Source organism: Salmo salar, chromosome ssa21, assembly GCF_905237065.1.
Source record: "Salmo salar chromosome ssa21, Ssal_v3.1, whole genome shotgun sequence".
In the NCBI taxonomy this organism is placed as follows: domain Eukaryota; kingdom Metazoa; phylum Chordata; class Actinopteri; order Salmoniformes; family Salmonidae; genus Salmo; species Salmo salar.
Genome location: NC_059462.1, coordinates 20,102,212 through 20,117,123, shown reverse-complemented (window position 1 = coordinate 20,117,123; position 14,912 = coordinate 20,102,212). Strand labels below are relative to the sequence as shown.

Genomic DNA, 14,912 nt, shown 5'->3' with positions numbered 1-14,912 from the left:
GCCGCCTCGCAGAGTGACATTTACGCATTAACCAGGGGAAGAGAGAGAGGGAGGGAGATACAGAGAGAGGGAGAGACGGAGAGTTAGACGGTTTGAGGTCAACACACCATGTAGGCTAAAGTACCTTCAACACATATCTCCAATAAAATATCAACTGCATTGTACATCAGTCACCCAGTCAGAAATGTGGGTGACAAAAATTGTTTTTGTGATCATGTTCAGAAATTCCCCCATGTAAGAAAATATCCATCACCATTCAGTTTTGACCAAACAATGAAATTGTGTTTGCAAACCATCTACAAAAAATATATATTTTTGAATCATATCTGTGTGTTCTCTTATCAACAAACATTAGACAGGAAGTGAGGTCACATGACCATTGTTTTGTCTTGCTGGTCAGCCCTAATGTTAGCTGACTCTGACAGTGGTCACAAGAGGTGGCAATTGTGACTATACACTTTGCAGTTACGCACCCCTGAGCTAAGTAGCCAGACATCCTACCCAGGCTGTTGATAGAGATATGCTCCACTTGAGGGGCTCTATACCATGAACCCTAACTGGAAATGGACTTCTATGTGAGTCAAGCACTGTGACCTGGAATGCAAGAAATGCAAGGGATGAATACATCTAAAACAGACACATGAGCATGGATGGCTAACTATCGGACCATGCACCTACAATATACTCTATACTGAATTCACAATCCTGCTCCACCCTAGTCCAAAATGTTTTCCAATAGAATCCTATAGGATTTTGTGTCACCTCTATCAGAATCCTATTGGAATCCTATTGGACTACTTTTGAATCCTATTGGATCATATGGGTTTTTGATGTCTTGTAGGATTTTGTCACACCAATCAGAATCCTATTATAACTTTTTTTCTTTATTGAACCCATTCAATTATAGTTTAATTACAACATTTCGTTGATCAGAAGCAACAGTTCTATACTCATTTCGGTTTTATTCACCACCACAATATGGGATTGATTCAAGGCTGCAAGCTCAATTGCAGTATGACCACCAGCAGTACAATACAACTTTTTCAATAAAACACTCACTTAAGTTATTTGATTTGATTCTTATTCATGCAACTTCTTGTCTTTGAATTAAAAGACAGTACAATACGACCACAATAATACATATAATGTTACAATAACACTGGATTTTTTTGGTTGGCTTCCCCTTAGAATGCACAACATCTAATGTAAATATATGGATGAATGGGGGCTGAGCGGCATAGGCAAGATGCAATAGATGGTATAAGATACAGTATATACATATGAGATGGGTAATGTTTGATATGTAAACATTATTAAAGTGGCATTGTTTAAAGTGACTAGTGATCCATTTATTAAAGTGGCCAATGATTTGAGTCTCTATGTAGGCAGCAGCCTCTCTGAGTTAGTGATTGATGTTTAACAGTCTGACGGCCTTGAGATGGAAGCTGTTTATCAGTCTCTCGGTCCCAGCTTTGATGCACCTGTACTGACCTCGCCTTCTGGATGGTAGAAGGGTGAACAGGCAGTGGTTCGTGTGGTTGTTGTCCTTGATGATCTTTTTGGTTTTCCTGTGACATCGGGTGCTGTAGTTGTCCTGGAGGGCAGGCAATTTGCCCCCGGTGATGCGTTGTGCAGACCGCACCACCCTCTGGAAGGTCTTGCGCGGTGCAGTTGCCGTACCAGGCGGTGATACAGCCCAACAGGACGTTCTCAATTGTGCATCTGTAAAAGTTTGTCAGGATTTTAGGTGACAAGCCAAATTTCTTCAGCCTCCTGAGGTTGAAGAAACTCTCTGTCTGTGTCGGTGTACCATTTCAGTTTGTCTGTGATGTGTACGCCAAGGAACTGTCCTTTCGATGTGGATAGGGGGTGCTCCCTCTGCTGTTTCCTGAAGTCCACGATCATCTCCTTTGTTTTGTTGACGTTGAGTGAGAGGTTGTTTTCCTGACACCACACTCCGAGTGCCCTCACCTCCTCCCTGTAGGCTGTCTCGTCGTTGTTGGTGATCAAGCTCACTACTGTTGTGTCGTCTGCAAACTTGATGATTGAGTTGGATGTGTGCATGGCCAAGCAATCATGGGTGAACAGGGAGTACAGGAGGGGGCTGAGCACGCACCATTGTGGGGCCCCAGTGTTGAGGGTCAGCAAAGTGGATATGTTATTTCCTACCTTCACCACCTGGGGGCAGCCCATCAGAAAGTCCAGGACCCAATTGCACATCGCGGGATTGAGACCCAGGAACTCCAGCTTAATGATGAGCCTGGAGGGTACTATGGTGTTGAATGCTGAGCTGTAGTCGATGAACTGCATTCTTACATAGGTATTCCTCTTGTCCAGATGGGATAGGGCAGTGTGCAGTGTGATGGCGATTACATCGTCTGTGGACCTGTCTGTGGCAGTATGCAAACTGAAGTGGGTCTAGGGTGGCAGGTAAGGTGGAGGTGATATGATCCTTGACTAGTCTCTCAAAGCACTTCATGATGACAGATGTGAATGATAGTCATTTAGTTCAGTTATCTTTGCCTTCTTAGGTACAGGAACAATGGTGGCCATCTTGAAGCATGTGGGAACAGCTGACTGGGATAGGGAGTGATTGAATATGTCCGTAAACACACTAGCCAGCTACACTGTTTCTATTCGGCCATATTCCCAGTTTCCATAGTTAAATGCGGTGGTTCGCGCTTTCAGTTTTGCGTGAATGCCGCCATCCATCCATGGTTTTTGGTTAGGGTAGGTTTGGTAGTCACAGTGGGTATAACATCTCCAATGCACTTCCTTATAAACTCACTCACAGAGTCAGCGTATAGATCGATATTATTCTCTGAGGCTGCCCAGAACATTTCCCAGTCCGTGTGATCAAAACAATCTTGCAATAAATGCAGCCTCAGGATATATGGTTTCCAGTTTACCTAGAGTCCAGTGAAGTTCCTTGAGGGCCGTCGTTGTATCTGCTTGAGGGGGTATATACACAGCTGTGAAGATAACTGAAGAGAATTCTCTTGCGAGATAATAAGGTCGGCATTTGATTGTAAGGAATTCTAGGTCTGGTGAACAGAAGGACTTGAGTTCCTGTATGTTGTTATGACTATATCATGAGTCGTTAATCATGAAGCATACACCCCCGCCCTTTTTCTTCCCAGAGAGATGTTTATTTTTGTCGACGCAACGCATGAAGAAACCTGGTGGCTGTACCGACTCAGACGACATATTCCGAGAGAGCCATGCTTCCGTGACCTATTGAACTCTTATGGGATTCTATCCTATATGGTTTTAAGATTCCAATACAAGAATCCAATAGAAAAATCCTATCAGATTTTGGAACCATTTCTATTGGACTCCTATAGGATTCTATCCTATAGGATTTTATATACAAGAATCAAATAGAAAAATCCTATCAGTGTGATGGAGTCTGGTTTAGCGGTCTAAGCACCCGACTCCGGACCACTTAAGCCCCCTCGGTCGACTGTCTGTGCCCTTAACCACTTTCTTTACCCCTCTCTATAGCTGTCTTCCTATCTGTACTCTCCCTATTTGTCCTGTCAAAAAATATATATAAAATGAACTCTGGTCTCCTTTAAAAATCAATACAAAATAATAATGTTTACCCTAGACAAAAAAAAAATCATACAGGATTCCAATAAAAAAAAAAAATCATATCAAAATCCAAAAGAAAATCCTATCAAAATTTGGAACCAGTCCTACATTTTGGAACCAGTCATATTAATTGTTTCTCTGAGTGCATGAAACTCTGTCTTTGTATGTCAACTCAACCATGACAGGGTCCTTACTCCAGAGCTTGAAGAAGGTTGAGATGGGCAGCGGAGACACAGACCTCTCAAACGTATTCAAGGAAAGAGACAGAACCATATACAGTATCTTCTATCTCCATGGCTTTAAAACTGCACAGCCAAGCCTTTGTTTGAGCACTTGACTCTAACATAGTTCCAAATCAAATGAGAAATTCCTCATCCACTTTCTTTGACATATACGCTTTTAACTGTTAAAGGGAGCTGGGCAAGTCATAGGCAAGTGAGATACATAAAAGTATTGCAAATGAGCCTGCAAACATGTTGACAACCTGGTAAGCCTTTTGTTACATGTGCTGTATGTCTGCAAAGCATAGAGGTTTTTAACTCGTTATTGAACTAATATGGAAAAATATGGTGACACTAAATGAGATAAGCTGTCTAGTGACACAATCTTGAACAAAGCGACAAATGTCCTCCTTTTAGCATCCTGAGACCTCATTTTGTTTACTTCAAAGAAAAATAATATGTGTTGCAAGGCACCAAGCCTTTCAAAGAGCTGTTATTTCAATATCCAATCACTAAAATCCCCTGTTGCTTATCTGCAAATGGAAAGTCATTGTCTAAAACATTGGATTAAATGTTACGTAAAACCATGCTGCAGTTTCTCTCTAGTTGTTTACTGACTGAATGCAGCCCTCTCAAGAGAGAGTCAATCCCTGACCCCCCTCCAGGTCCAAAGTGGTTAACAGAGCACTCACCAGCCAGAAGGACATTGCAGAGCTTTCAATGGGACACTTATAGGACAACCACTCCTCTCTTAGGTCCAGAACCAGGTAATGTCCAGAATATTTAATTAGGCTTGCCTGGAGCTCACGGGGACTGTGCCATAGTCCCTCTAGTAACACAAACTGAACTGAGAGACAGAGCCTGGCAGTCTAGCCTTTATCCTGACATATTTCCTGAGCTGCATTGTTAGACTGGGAAAGAGAAAACACACACACACTCTAACACACACACAGACAGACAGACACACACACTCACTCTCACTCACACACAGACAGACCGAAACACTCGCACGCTCACAACCACACACACAGGCACAAGCGTGCACACACACACATACACTCAGACTGGCATGCTTGCACATACACACACAACACACACAGAGCAGTGGAAATGTTGTCTCACTCTCAGGGATCACACCATGGAGCGACCTGCAGAGTGAGTCCACCAGGAGCTGTTGTTCTTTCCTTTATGTTTTGGGCCAAGGTCACTGTTTAACCTGTGGCTGGCGGGGAGGCGGTAGCCTGCTCCCCAGGACGCTTCACGTCCTTGTTGATTATTGACAGAACGTGGAAACCTTTCCAGCCAGCCAACCTGCCAAGACTGAGCTCTCCATATCTCACCACACTGTTTGATAAAAGGAACACAACTTATTTACGGTCAGTTCATTATGGTAAAGAATAGATTTACCTTCAATCCATTAGGTATAGACACATAACCTTTTGTGTGTGATTTAGTGGCAATACAGGCATGGTACTCTTCGCAGGATTTAGAAGCAAGGTCTAAAGCTGAGAGTGTGAGAGAGGAATGACCCAGAAGTGCTATGGATAGGGGATCTGAGAGAAGGGTCTCTAAATGTGATAGAGTAACAGCTGTAGTTGAGAGACCAAAACATAAACCCATTAGTTGATTTTAACTGACCGTTTAAACCTTTTCACACACTATGTTCTAGATATGAAAGAAATATGTATTGTTTTTCCATCACTATGTTGAAACAAAAATGGATACATTTAAAACTGTAAAGAATTTACACAATAAAGTCAAAGACATTTATTTTAGAGTACTCAAAGAGTGAAACATATAGCTTGGGAGAAGAGTGTGATGTTCAGCAGAACCAGGGATGGGGTGGGGTGAAAAGGTCAGGTGCACAGCCAGGAGCCAATGAGGGGCCAGGCAGGCTAGGGTCACCCTTTGTGTTATAGCAGGCGCTAAATGGAAAACGTTTCAACCTGACACATTTGTTGGAACTTTGACTGGTTCCTTAGTTTGTTACATTGACAACAGTGCCTTCTGTCGGAGTTCAAGGGTGGGGATATAGGAGGTAAGTAATAACAACACTAGAGGTCGACCGATTAATCGGAATGGCCGATTAATTGGGGCCGATTTCAAGTTTTCATAACAATCGGTAATCGGTATTTTTGGACACCGATTTGCTGATTTTACTTTTTTTACTTTTTTTATACACCTATATTTAACTAGGCAAGTCAGTTAAGAACACATTCTTATTTTCAATGACGGCCTAGGAACGGTGGGTTAACTGCCTTGTTCAGGGGCAGAACGACAGATTTTTACCTTGTCAGCTCGGGGATTCGTTTTTGCAAACTTCCGGTTACTTGTCCAATGCTCTAACCACCTGCCTTACATTGCACTCCACGAGGAGCCTGCGTGGCAGGCTGACTACCTGTTACGCAAGGGCAGCAAGAAGCCAAGGTAAGTTGCTAGCTAGCATTTAACTTATCTTATAAAAAACAATCAATCTTAACATAATCACTAGTTAACTACACATGGTTGATGATATTACTAGTTTATCTAGCGTGTCCTGCGTTGCATATAATCGATGCGGTGCCTGTTAATTTCTCATTGAATCACAGCCTACATCGACAAACGGGGGATGATTTAACAAGCGCATTTGCGAAAAAAGCACTGTCGTTGCACCAATGTACCTAACCATAAACATCAATGCCTTTCTTTAAAATCAATACACAAGTATATATTTTTAAACCTGCATATTTAGTTAATATTGCCTACTAACATGAATTTCTTACAACTAGGGAAATTCTGTCACTTCTCTTGCGTTCCGTGCAAGCAGTCAGGGTATATGCAGCAGTGAAGGCCGCTTGGCTCATTGCGAACTGTGTGAAGTCCATTTATTCCAAACAAAGGCCGTAATTAATTATGACATAACATTGAAGGTTGTACAATGTAACAGCAATATTTAGACTTAGGGACACCATCCGTTAGATAAAATATGGAACGGTTCCGTATTTCACTGAAAGAATAAACGTTTTGTTTTCGAAATGATAGTTTCCGGATTCGACAATTTTAAGGGCCTGGCCCTGTGTGTTATTATGTTATAATTAAGTCTATGATTTGATAGAGCAGTCTGACTGAGCGATGGTAGGCACCAGCAGGCTCGTAAGCATTCATTCAAACAGAACTTTCGTGCGTTTGCCAGCAGCTCTTCGCAATGCTTCAAGCATTGTGCTGTTTATGACTTCAAGCCTATGAACTCCCGAGATTAGGCTGGTGTAACCGATGTGAAATGGCTAGCTAGTTAGCGGGGTGCGCGCTAATAGCGTTTCAAGCGTCACTCGCTCTGAGACTTGGAGTAGTTGTTCCCCTTGCTCTGCATGGGTAACGCTGCTTCGAGGGTGGCTGTTGTCGATGTGTTCCTGGTTCGAGCCCAGGTAGGAGCGAGGAGAGGGACGGAAGCTATACTGTTACACTGGCAATACTAAAGTGCCTATAAGAACATCCAATAGTCAAAGGTATATGAAATACAAATTGTATAGAGAGAAATAGTCCTATAATTCCTATAATAACTACAACCTAAAACTTCTTACCTGGGAATATTGAAGACTCATGTTAAAAGGAACCACCAGCTTTCATATGTTCTCATGTTCTGAGCAAGGAACTTAAATGTTAGCTTTTTTACATGGCACATATTGCACTTTTACTTTCTTCTCCAACACTTTGTTTTTGCATTATTTAAACCAAATTGAACATGTTTCATTATTTATTTGAGGCTAAATAGATTTTATTGATGTATTATATTAAGATAAAATAAGTGTTCATTCAGTATTGTTGTAATTGTCATTATTACAAATACATTTTAAAAAATGGCCGATTAATCGGCATCGGCTTTTTTGGTCCTCCAATAATCGGAATCAGTATCGGCGTTGAAAAATCATAATCGGTCGACCTCTAAACAACACTCTCCTATATCCACCATTGAGTGTGAGATGAGTTAGCGGCACGACACAGTGCTAACATTCAAGTCGGCTTGACCTCCTTTGAAGCTGAAATAGATTTATGGCACTTCCACAATGGAGTCGTGTTTTCATTTTCCCAGGGATTGCTTGGCAAATGCCTCTCCTAGTGATATCCTCAAGCAGATATGTAGGATTTCTATCCCCCGAATCTACAAGGCACCAGGAGGGACACGATCCTGCATTCTCTTTCACACACACTAGATGTGTTGACACCTCTTATCATCATCGCCTTTACTGTAACGTCACGGACGCCCATGTTTTAATACGCCTCTATTCTATCACAACAACTACATAGAAATGGGTGATTTTCAGATAAGGAGAGATTATATCACGTAAAGAAAGTAGCAGGGGGGGTGTTGATATGGTGTTCAACTCAGTTTTTGTGTGAAAGTGACCCAAAATGTGTGTGTGTGTGTGTGTGTGTGTGTGTGTGTGTGTGTGTGTGTGTGTGTGTGTGTGTGTGTGTGTGTGTGTGTGTGTGTGCGCGTCCGGTATAAACAAAGACACCCAGAACAATCTGTTCCCTAGCAGCGGCCAGGTCAGCTGGGGAAGCAGTAGAGCTGCAAGCGGATTGGATGGAGTGTGTTCTCCAACACCATCATGGATGGAGAAAAAAAAACAGTTTCCATCAACAGGCTCTGCACAGGAAACACTGTGTCCCCAGCAGGAAGCGCCTGTACAGAACAACAGAGTGGACAGGGGGGCCTAACTACAGTGTGTGTGTGTTTGTGTGTGTGTGTGTGTGTGTGTGTGTGTGTGTGTGTGTGTTTGTGTGTGTGTGTGTGTGTTTGTGTGTGTGTGCATGTGTGAGAGAGAACTGGATACTGCTGTAAACACAGCACCACACCCCCTTAGGGCTGCTAGTCCCTGGGGTACACTGTCACCTCACCGAGTTCACACCACACCCCCTTAACGAGGGCGCACCGTGGATTGCGTCATCTCCTGGATGCTTTCCAAGAAACCAATGAGAGTTACTTGGCAGATTCACATGTGGTTATACATTAACTCAATACACTCCACATGTGCTATCCGTGACATCCATGTTAATGCAGCAATACATATGGATGATGATCACTGAAGGCAAAGGCTAATGATGAGTGGACAATGGACACAATGTATGATATCCTATGCATGTTAATATATTATTACATCTTACAAAGCTTTTCGATTTATATTATACTGTGTTATGCTTTGTGGCGTAGTGCAGCGGCAAGTGCAGTGTGAGTAAGGAGTAGATATTTCAGCTCCTCCTGTTGGGATTGACACGGGGCATTGACGAGCCCATGCTAGGAGAAAAGACAGGGCTATTGGAGACTAAAACACAAGGAAAGTTTATCAGGACTCAGACCACGTTTTCGTTACATTGAAAGAAGGCGTAGGTTGGTTTGAAGGGGTTTACCTTGTCACTCAACTTCTGACAAGTGTTTCTTCACAAGCGCAATAGTAACCTTAGCGATAGTGATTCTGTCCAATGGCGGTGCCTTATGCAAATATCCCCATAGGCAGTTGTAAAGGGGCACGCTTGACTGGCTGCAAAACTGTGTCCGTCACATTGGTTTTCCATTTCACATGAACTTCCCTTTGTGCTAAAAAGTCTGTTTTTGTATGGTGTAATTGAATTAACTCCTGTGGAGGAAACAGATGCCTCGCTTTGGAGAAGGGGGAGACAGTCCTTACGGAAAACCCACATGAATTCACGTGATCACATGTGATCTTATGAGAAGTTAATGTGATAACATACAGTACCAGTCAAAAGTTTGGACACACCTAGTCATTCAAGGGTTTTTCTATATTTTTCCTATTTTCTACATTGTAGAATAATAGTGACGACATCAAAACTATGAAACAACCAGTGATGGAAATAATACTCAATTGCCATACTTTAAAAGAAATACCTTAAAAGAAAATGACTCAGTTAAAAGTGAAAGTAGCCCAGTAAAAAACTACTTGAGTAAAAGTCTAAAAGTATTTGGTTTTAAATATACTTAAGTATCAAAAGCAAAAGTATTAATCATTTCAAATTCCTTATATTAAGCAACCCAGATGGCACAATTTTCTTGTTTTTTAAATTTACGGATAGCCAGGGACACACTTCAACAGTCAGACATAATTTACAAACGAAGCATTTGTGTTTAGTGGGTCTGCCAGATCAGAGGCAGTAGGGATGACCAGGGATGTTTTCTTGATAAGTGCATGAATTAGACCACTTTCCTATCCTGCTAAGCATTCAAAATGTAATGAGTACTTTCGGGTGTCAGGGAAAATGTAAGGAGTAAAAAGTACATTATTTGCTTTAGGAATGTAGTGGAGTAAAAGTAAAAGTTGTCAAAAATATAAATAGTAAAGTACAGATACTCCCAGTTTCGTCTCAGGCAGCCGAATGTTTTTATTTATTTTTATTTTTTTACACCTTTATTTAACTAGGCAAGTCAGATTAAAAACACATTCTTATTTTCAATGACGGCCTAGGAACGGGGGTTAACTGCCATGTTCATTGGGGATTCGGGGATTAGTTTTTGCAACCTTCCGGTTACTAGTCCAACGCTCTAAAGGCCACAGCCTGCAGCGGCTGATACTGGGGCAACCAGGTAGGCTAGCTAGCATTAAACTTATCTTATAAAAAACTATCAGTCTTAACATAATCACTAGTTAACTACACATGGTTGATGATATTACTAGTTTATCTAACGTGTCCTGCGTTGCATATCCAGATCCGGGTGGAATCCCGCAAACTCTCCCCCTGGTTTATTGGCCCGTTTCCCATCTCCAAAATGATTAGCCCCTATGCTGTTCATCTTCTGTTGCTCCGTACCCTTCGTATACATCCCACCTGTCCAGAGTTAAACCCATGTCTCACAGCCCTTTGTCTCCTGTTTCTCTGTTTTTCTGTTGCCAGTTAGTTTTGTTTCGTCAAGCCTACCAGCGTTTTTCCCTCTGTTCCTATCTCTTGACTGTTCCTGTTTTCTAGTTTTCCTGGTTTTGACCTTTTCTGCCTGCCCTGACTGTGAGCGTGCCTGCCGTCCTGTACCTTTTCCCCACCTATATGGATTACTGACCTCTGCCTACCCTGACCCTGAGCCTGCCTGCCGTCCTGTACCTTTGCCCCACCTATCTGGATAACTGCCTTGACCTGTCTTTTGCGTGCCCCTGTTGGATTAATAAACTGTTGTTAATTCAACGTTGTCTGCATCTGGGTCTTACCTCAAACGTGATAGCCAGGGGCATGCTCCAACACTCAGACATAGTTTACAAACAAAGCATGTTTGCCAAATCAGAGACTGTAGGGATGACCAGGGATGTTCTATTGAGTGTGTGAATTGGGAAATGTTCCTGTCCTGCTAAGCATGGGAAATGTAACAAGTACTTTTGGGTGTCAGGGAAAATGTATGGAGTAAAATGTACATCATTTTCTTTAGGAATGCAGTGAAGTAAAAGTTGTCAAAAATATAAAAAGTAAAGAACAGATACCCAAAAACAATACTTACGTAGTACTTTGAAGTATTTTTACTTAAGTACTCTACACCACTGACTGGCTCTGACGCTCGTCAGATGTGGCCGGGCTTGCAAACAATCACGAATTACAAAGGGGAACCCACCCGAGAGCTGCCCAGTGACGCAAGCCTACCAGTCGAGCTAAATTCCTTATATGCTCGCTTCGAGGTATGCAACACTGAACCATGCGTGAGAGCAACAGCTGTTCCAGACGGCTGTGATCATGCTCTCCATCGCCAATGTGAGTAAGACCTTTAAACAGGTTAACATTCACAAGGCCAGACAGATTACCAGGATGCGTACACAGAGCATGCATTGACCAGCAGGCAAGTTTCTTCACTGACATGTTCAACCTCTCCCTGACCCAGTCTGTAATACCTACATGTTTCAAGCAGACCACCACAGTCCCTGTGCCCAAGAACACCTGTCTAAATTACTGCCACCCCATAGCACACACATTTGTAGCCATTAAATGCTTTGGTCATTAACACCATCATCCCAGAAACCCTGGACCCACTCCAATTCACATACTGCCCAAACAGATCCACAGATCATATATTTTACCTTTATTTAACTAGGTACATCAGTTAAGAACAAATTCTTATTTTCAATGACTGCATAGGAACAGTGGGTTAACTGCCTTGTTCAGGGGCAGAATGACAGATTTTTACCTTGTCAGCTCAGGGATTTGATCTTGCAACCTTTCAGTTACTAGTCCAACACTCTAACCCCTAGGCTACCCTCCCCCCAATCATGCAACCTCTATTGCACTCCACACTGCCCTTTCCCACCTGGAAAAAAGGAACAACTACGTCAGAATATTGTTCATTGACTATAGCTCAGTGTTGAAAACCATAGCTCATCACTAAGCTAAGGTCCCTGGGACTGAACACCTCCCTCTGCAACTCGATCCTGGACTTCCTGATGGGCCGCCCCCAGGTGGTGAGGGTAGGCAACAACACATCCACCACACAGACCCTCAACACGGGGGCTCCTCAGGGGTCCCCTCCTGTAGTCCCTGTTCATCTACGACTGCTTGAAAGCGCACGACTTCAACACCATCATCAAGTTTGCCAACGACATGACGTGGTGGGCCTGACTACCAACAACGATGAGACAGCCTATAGTGAGGTGGTCAGACAGCTGGCAGTGTGGTACCAGGACAACAACCTCTCCCTCAATGTGGGCAAGACAAAGGAGTTTATCATTTCTTCCCATTATTATTATTACTTGTATTCTGCATTGTTGGGAAGGACCCATAAGTAAGCATTTCACTGTTGGTCTACACCTATTGTTCACGAAGCATATGACAATGAACATTTTATTTTATTTAATACATTTAATAGTTTTCCTTGAGTGTATTTGAACAAAGCTGAGATTTAGTTTGAAGTCCAAAGTTTTGGAATACACGTGAAATCAGTTATAGACTCAGACATGGTAGCGTAGCAGGAAGATCGGAATGCCGTCAACCAAGAGGTTTTGACTTCAAATCCCAGGTGAGGACATGTTGAATAATAATTACTGTATAAATAAACAAACACCATGTATGTCAAAGTGTGTCAAATATGTATATGAAAACACTTTGATTCTCGAGATATCCTAACAACTAATTCTTATTTGCAGGGCATCGCCTGTGAAATCTCATGTTAAATACACTAGTTGACCAAAAGTATGTGGACACCAGCTGGTTGAACATCTCATTCCAAAATCAATTAGCATTAATATGGAGTTGGTCCCCCCTTTGCTGCTATAACATCCTCCACTCTTCTGGGAAGGCTTCCCATTAGTTGTCAAAATCAAATAAAATGTTATTGGTCACATACACCAATAACATTGGTGTATGTGAGAGCCTTGCGGTTGAGGGCGGTGCAGTTGTCGTACCAGGCGGTGATACAGCCCGACAGGATGCTCTCGATTGTGCATCTGTAAAGGTTTGTAAGGGTTTTGGGTGACAAGCCAAATTTCTTCAGCCTCCTGAGGTGGAAGAGGCGCTGTTGCGCCTTCTTCACCACACTGTCTGTGTAGGTGGGCCATTTCAGTTTGTCTGTGATGTGTACGTCCGGGAACTTAAAACTTTCCACCTTCTCCACTGCTGTCCCTTCGATGTGGATAGGGGGTGCTCCCTCTGCTGTTTCCTGAAGTCCACGATCATCTCCTATGTTTTGTTGGCGTTGAGTGAGAGGTTGTTTTCCTGACACCACACTCTGAGTGCCCTCACCTCCTCCCTGTAGGCTGTCTCGTCGTTGCTGGTGATCAAGCCCACTACAAGCCCACTGTGTCGTCTACAAACTTGATGATTGAGTTGGAGGAGTACATGGCCACGCAGTCATGGGTGAACAGGGAGTACAGGAAAGGGCTGAGCACACACCCTTGTGGGGCCCCAGTGTTGAGGGTCAGCGAAGTGGAGATGTTGTTTCCTACCTTCACCACCTGGGCGCGGTCCATAAGAAAGTCCAGGACCCAGTTGCACATGGTGAGGTTGAGACCCAGGGCCTCCAGCTTGATGATGAGCTTGGAGGGTACTATGGTGTTGAATGCTGAGCTGTAGTCAATGAACAGCATTCTTACATAGGTATTCCTTTTGTCCAGATGGGATAGGGCAGTGTGCAGTGTGATGGCGATTGCGTCATCTGTGGACCTGTTGGGGCAATATGCAAACTGCAGTGAGACTAGGGTGGCCGGTAAGGTGGCGGTGATATGATCCTTGACTAGCCTCTCAAAGTACCTCATGATGACAGAAGTGAGTGCTACCGGGCGGTAGTCATTTAGTTCAACTTTGCCTTCTTGGGTACAGGAACAATGGTAGACATCTTGAAACATGTTGGGACAATAGACTGGGATAGGGAGTGATTGAATATGTCCATAAACACACCAGTCAGCTGGTCTGCGCATGCTCTGAGGACACGGCAAGGGATGCCGTCTGGGCCAGCAACCTTGCGAGGGTTAACAAGTTTAAATGTTTTACTCAAGTCAGCCACGGAGAAGGAGAGAGGGGATGCAGTCTTTGTTAGCGAGCCACGACCGTGGCACAGTATTATCCTCAAAGCGGGCAAAGAAGGTGTTTAGTTTGTCTGGAAGCGTGACGTCGGTGTCCGTGACATGGTTGTTTTTGTTTTTGTAGTCAGTAGTTTCCTGTAGACCCTGTCACATATGTCTCGTGTCTGAGCCGTTGAATTGCGACGCCACCTTGTCCCTGTACTGGCATTTCACTTGCTTGATTGCCTTGCGGAGGGAATAACTACACTGTTTATATTCAGCCATATTTCCAGACCTCTTTCCATGGTTAAATGCGGTGGATCGCATATTCAGTTTTGCGCAAATACCACCATCCAACCATCCACGGTTTCTGGTTAGGGTAGGTTTTAATATTCACACTGGGTACAACATCTCCAATGCACAACATCTCCAATGCACCATGCAGTCCGCGTGATCAAAACAATCTTGAAGCGTGGCTTCCGATTGGTCAGACCAGCGTTGAAGGGCTCACGTCACTGGTACATCCTGTTTGAGTTTCTGCCTATAAGACTGAAGGAGAAAGATGTCGTCGTGGTCGGATTTGCCAAAAGGAGGGCTGGGGAGGGCTTTGTATGCATTGCGGAAGTTAGAGTAGCAGTGG

At 43.3% G+C, this 14,912-nt stretch overlaps 1 protein-coding gene across 7 annotated transcripts in view; it reads right to left on the bottom strand.

The window, feature by feature from the left end:
* Positions 1-14,912, bottom strand: part of tns1b (tensin 1b) — a 312,092-nt gene that overhangs the window by 252,694 nt on the left and 44,486 nt on the right. The window contains exon 1 of one of the 7 annotated variants that reach the window (XM_045704523.1): positions 4,508-4,756. The exons of 5 other annotated variants lie outside the window; for them this stretch is intronic. In XM_045704523.1, coding sequence (XP_045560479.1) covers positions 4,508-4,522 — 15 coding nt within the window. In that variant the 5' untranslated portion in view covers positions 4,523-4,756. Of the gene's footprint in view, positions 1-4,507; positions 4,757-14,912 lie in introns of those variants that run through there. One more of the 7 variants, XM_014164412.2, reaches the window with a different exon arrangement.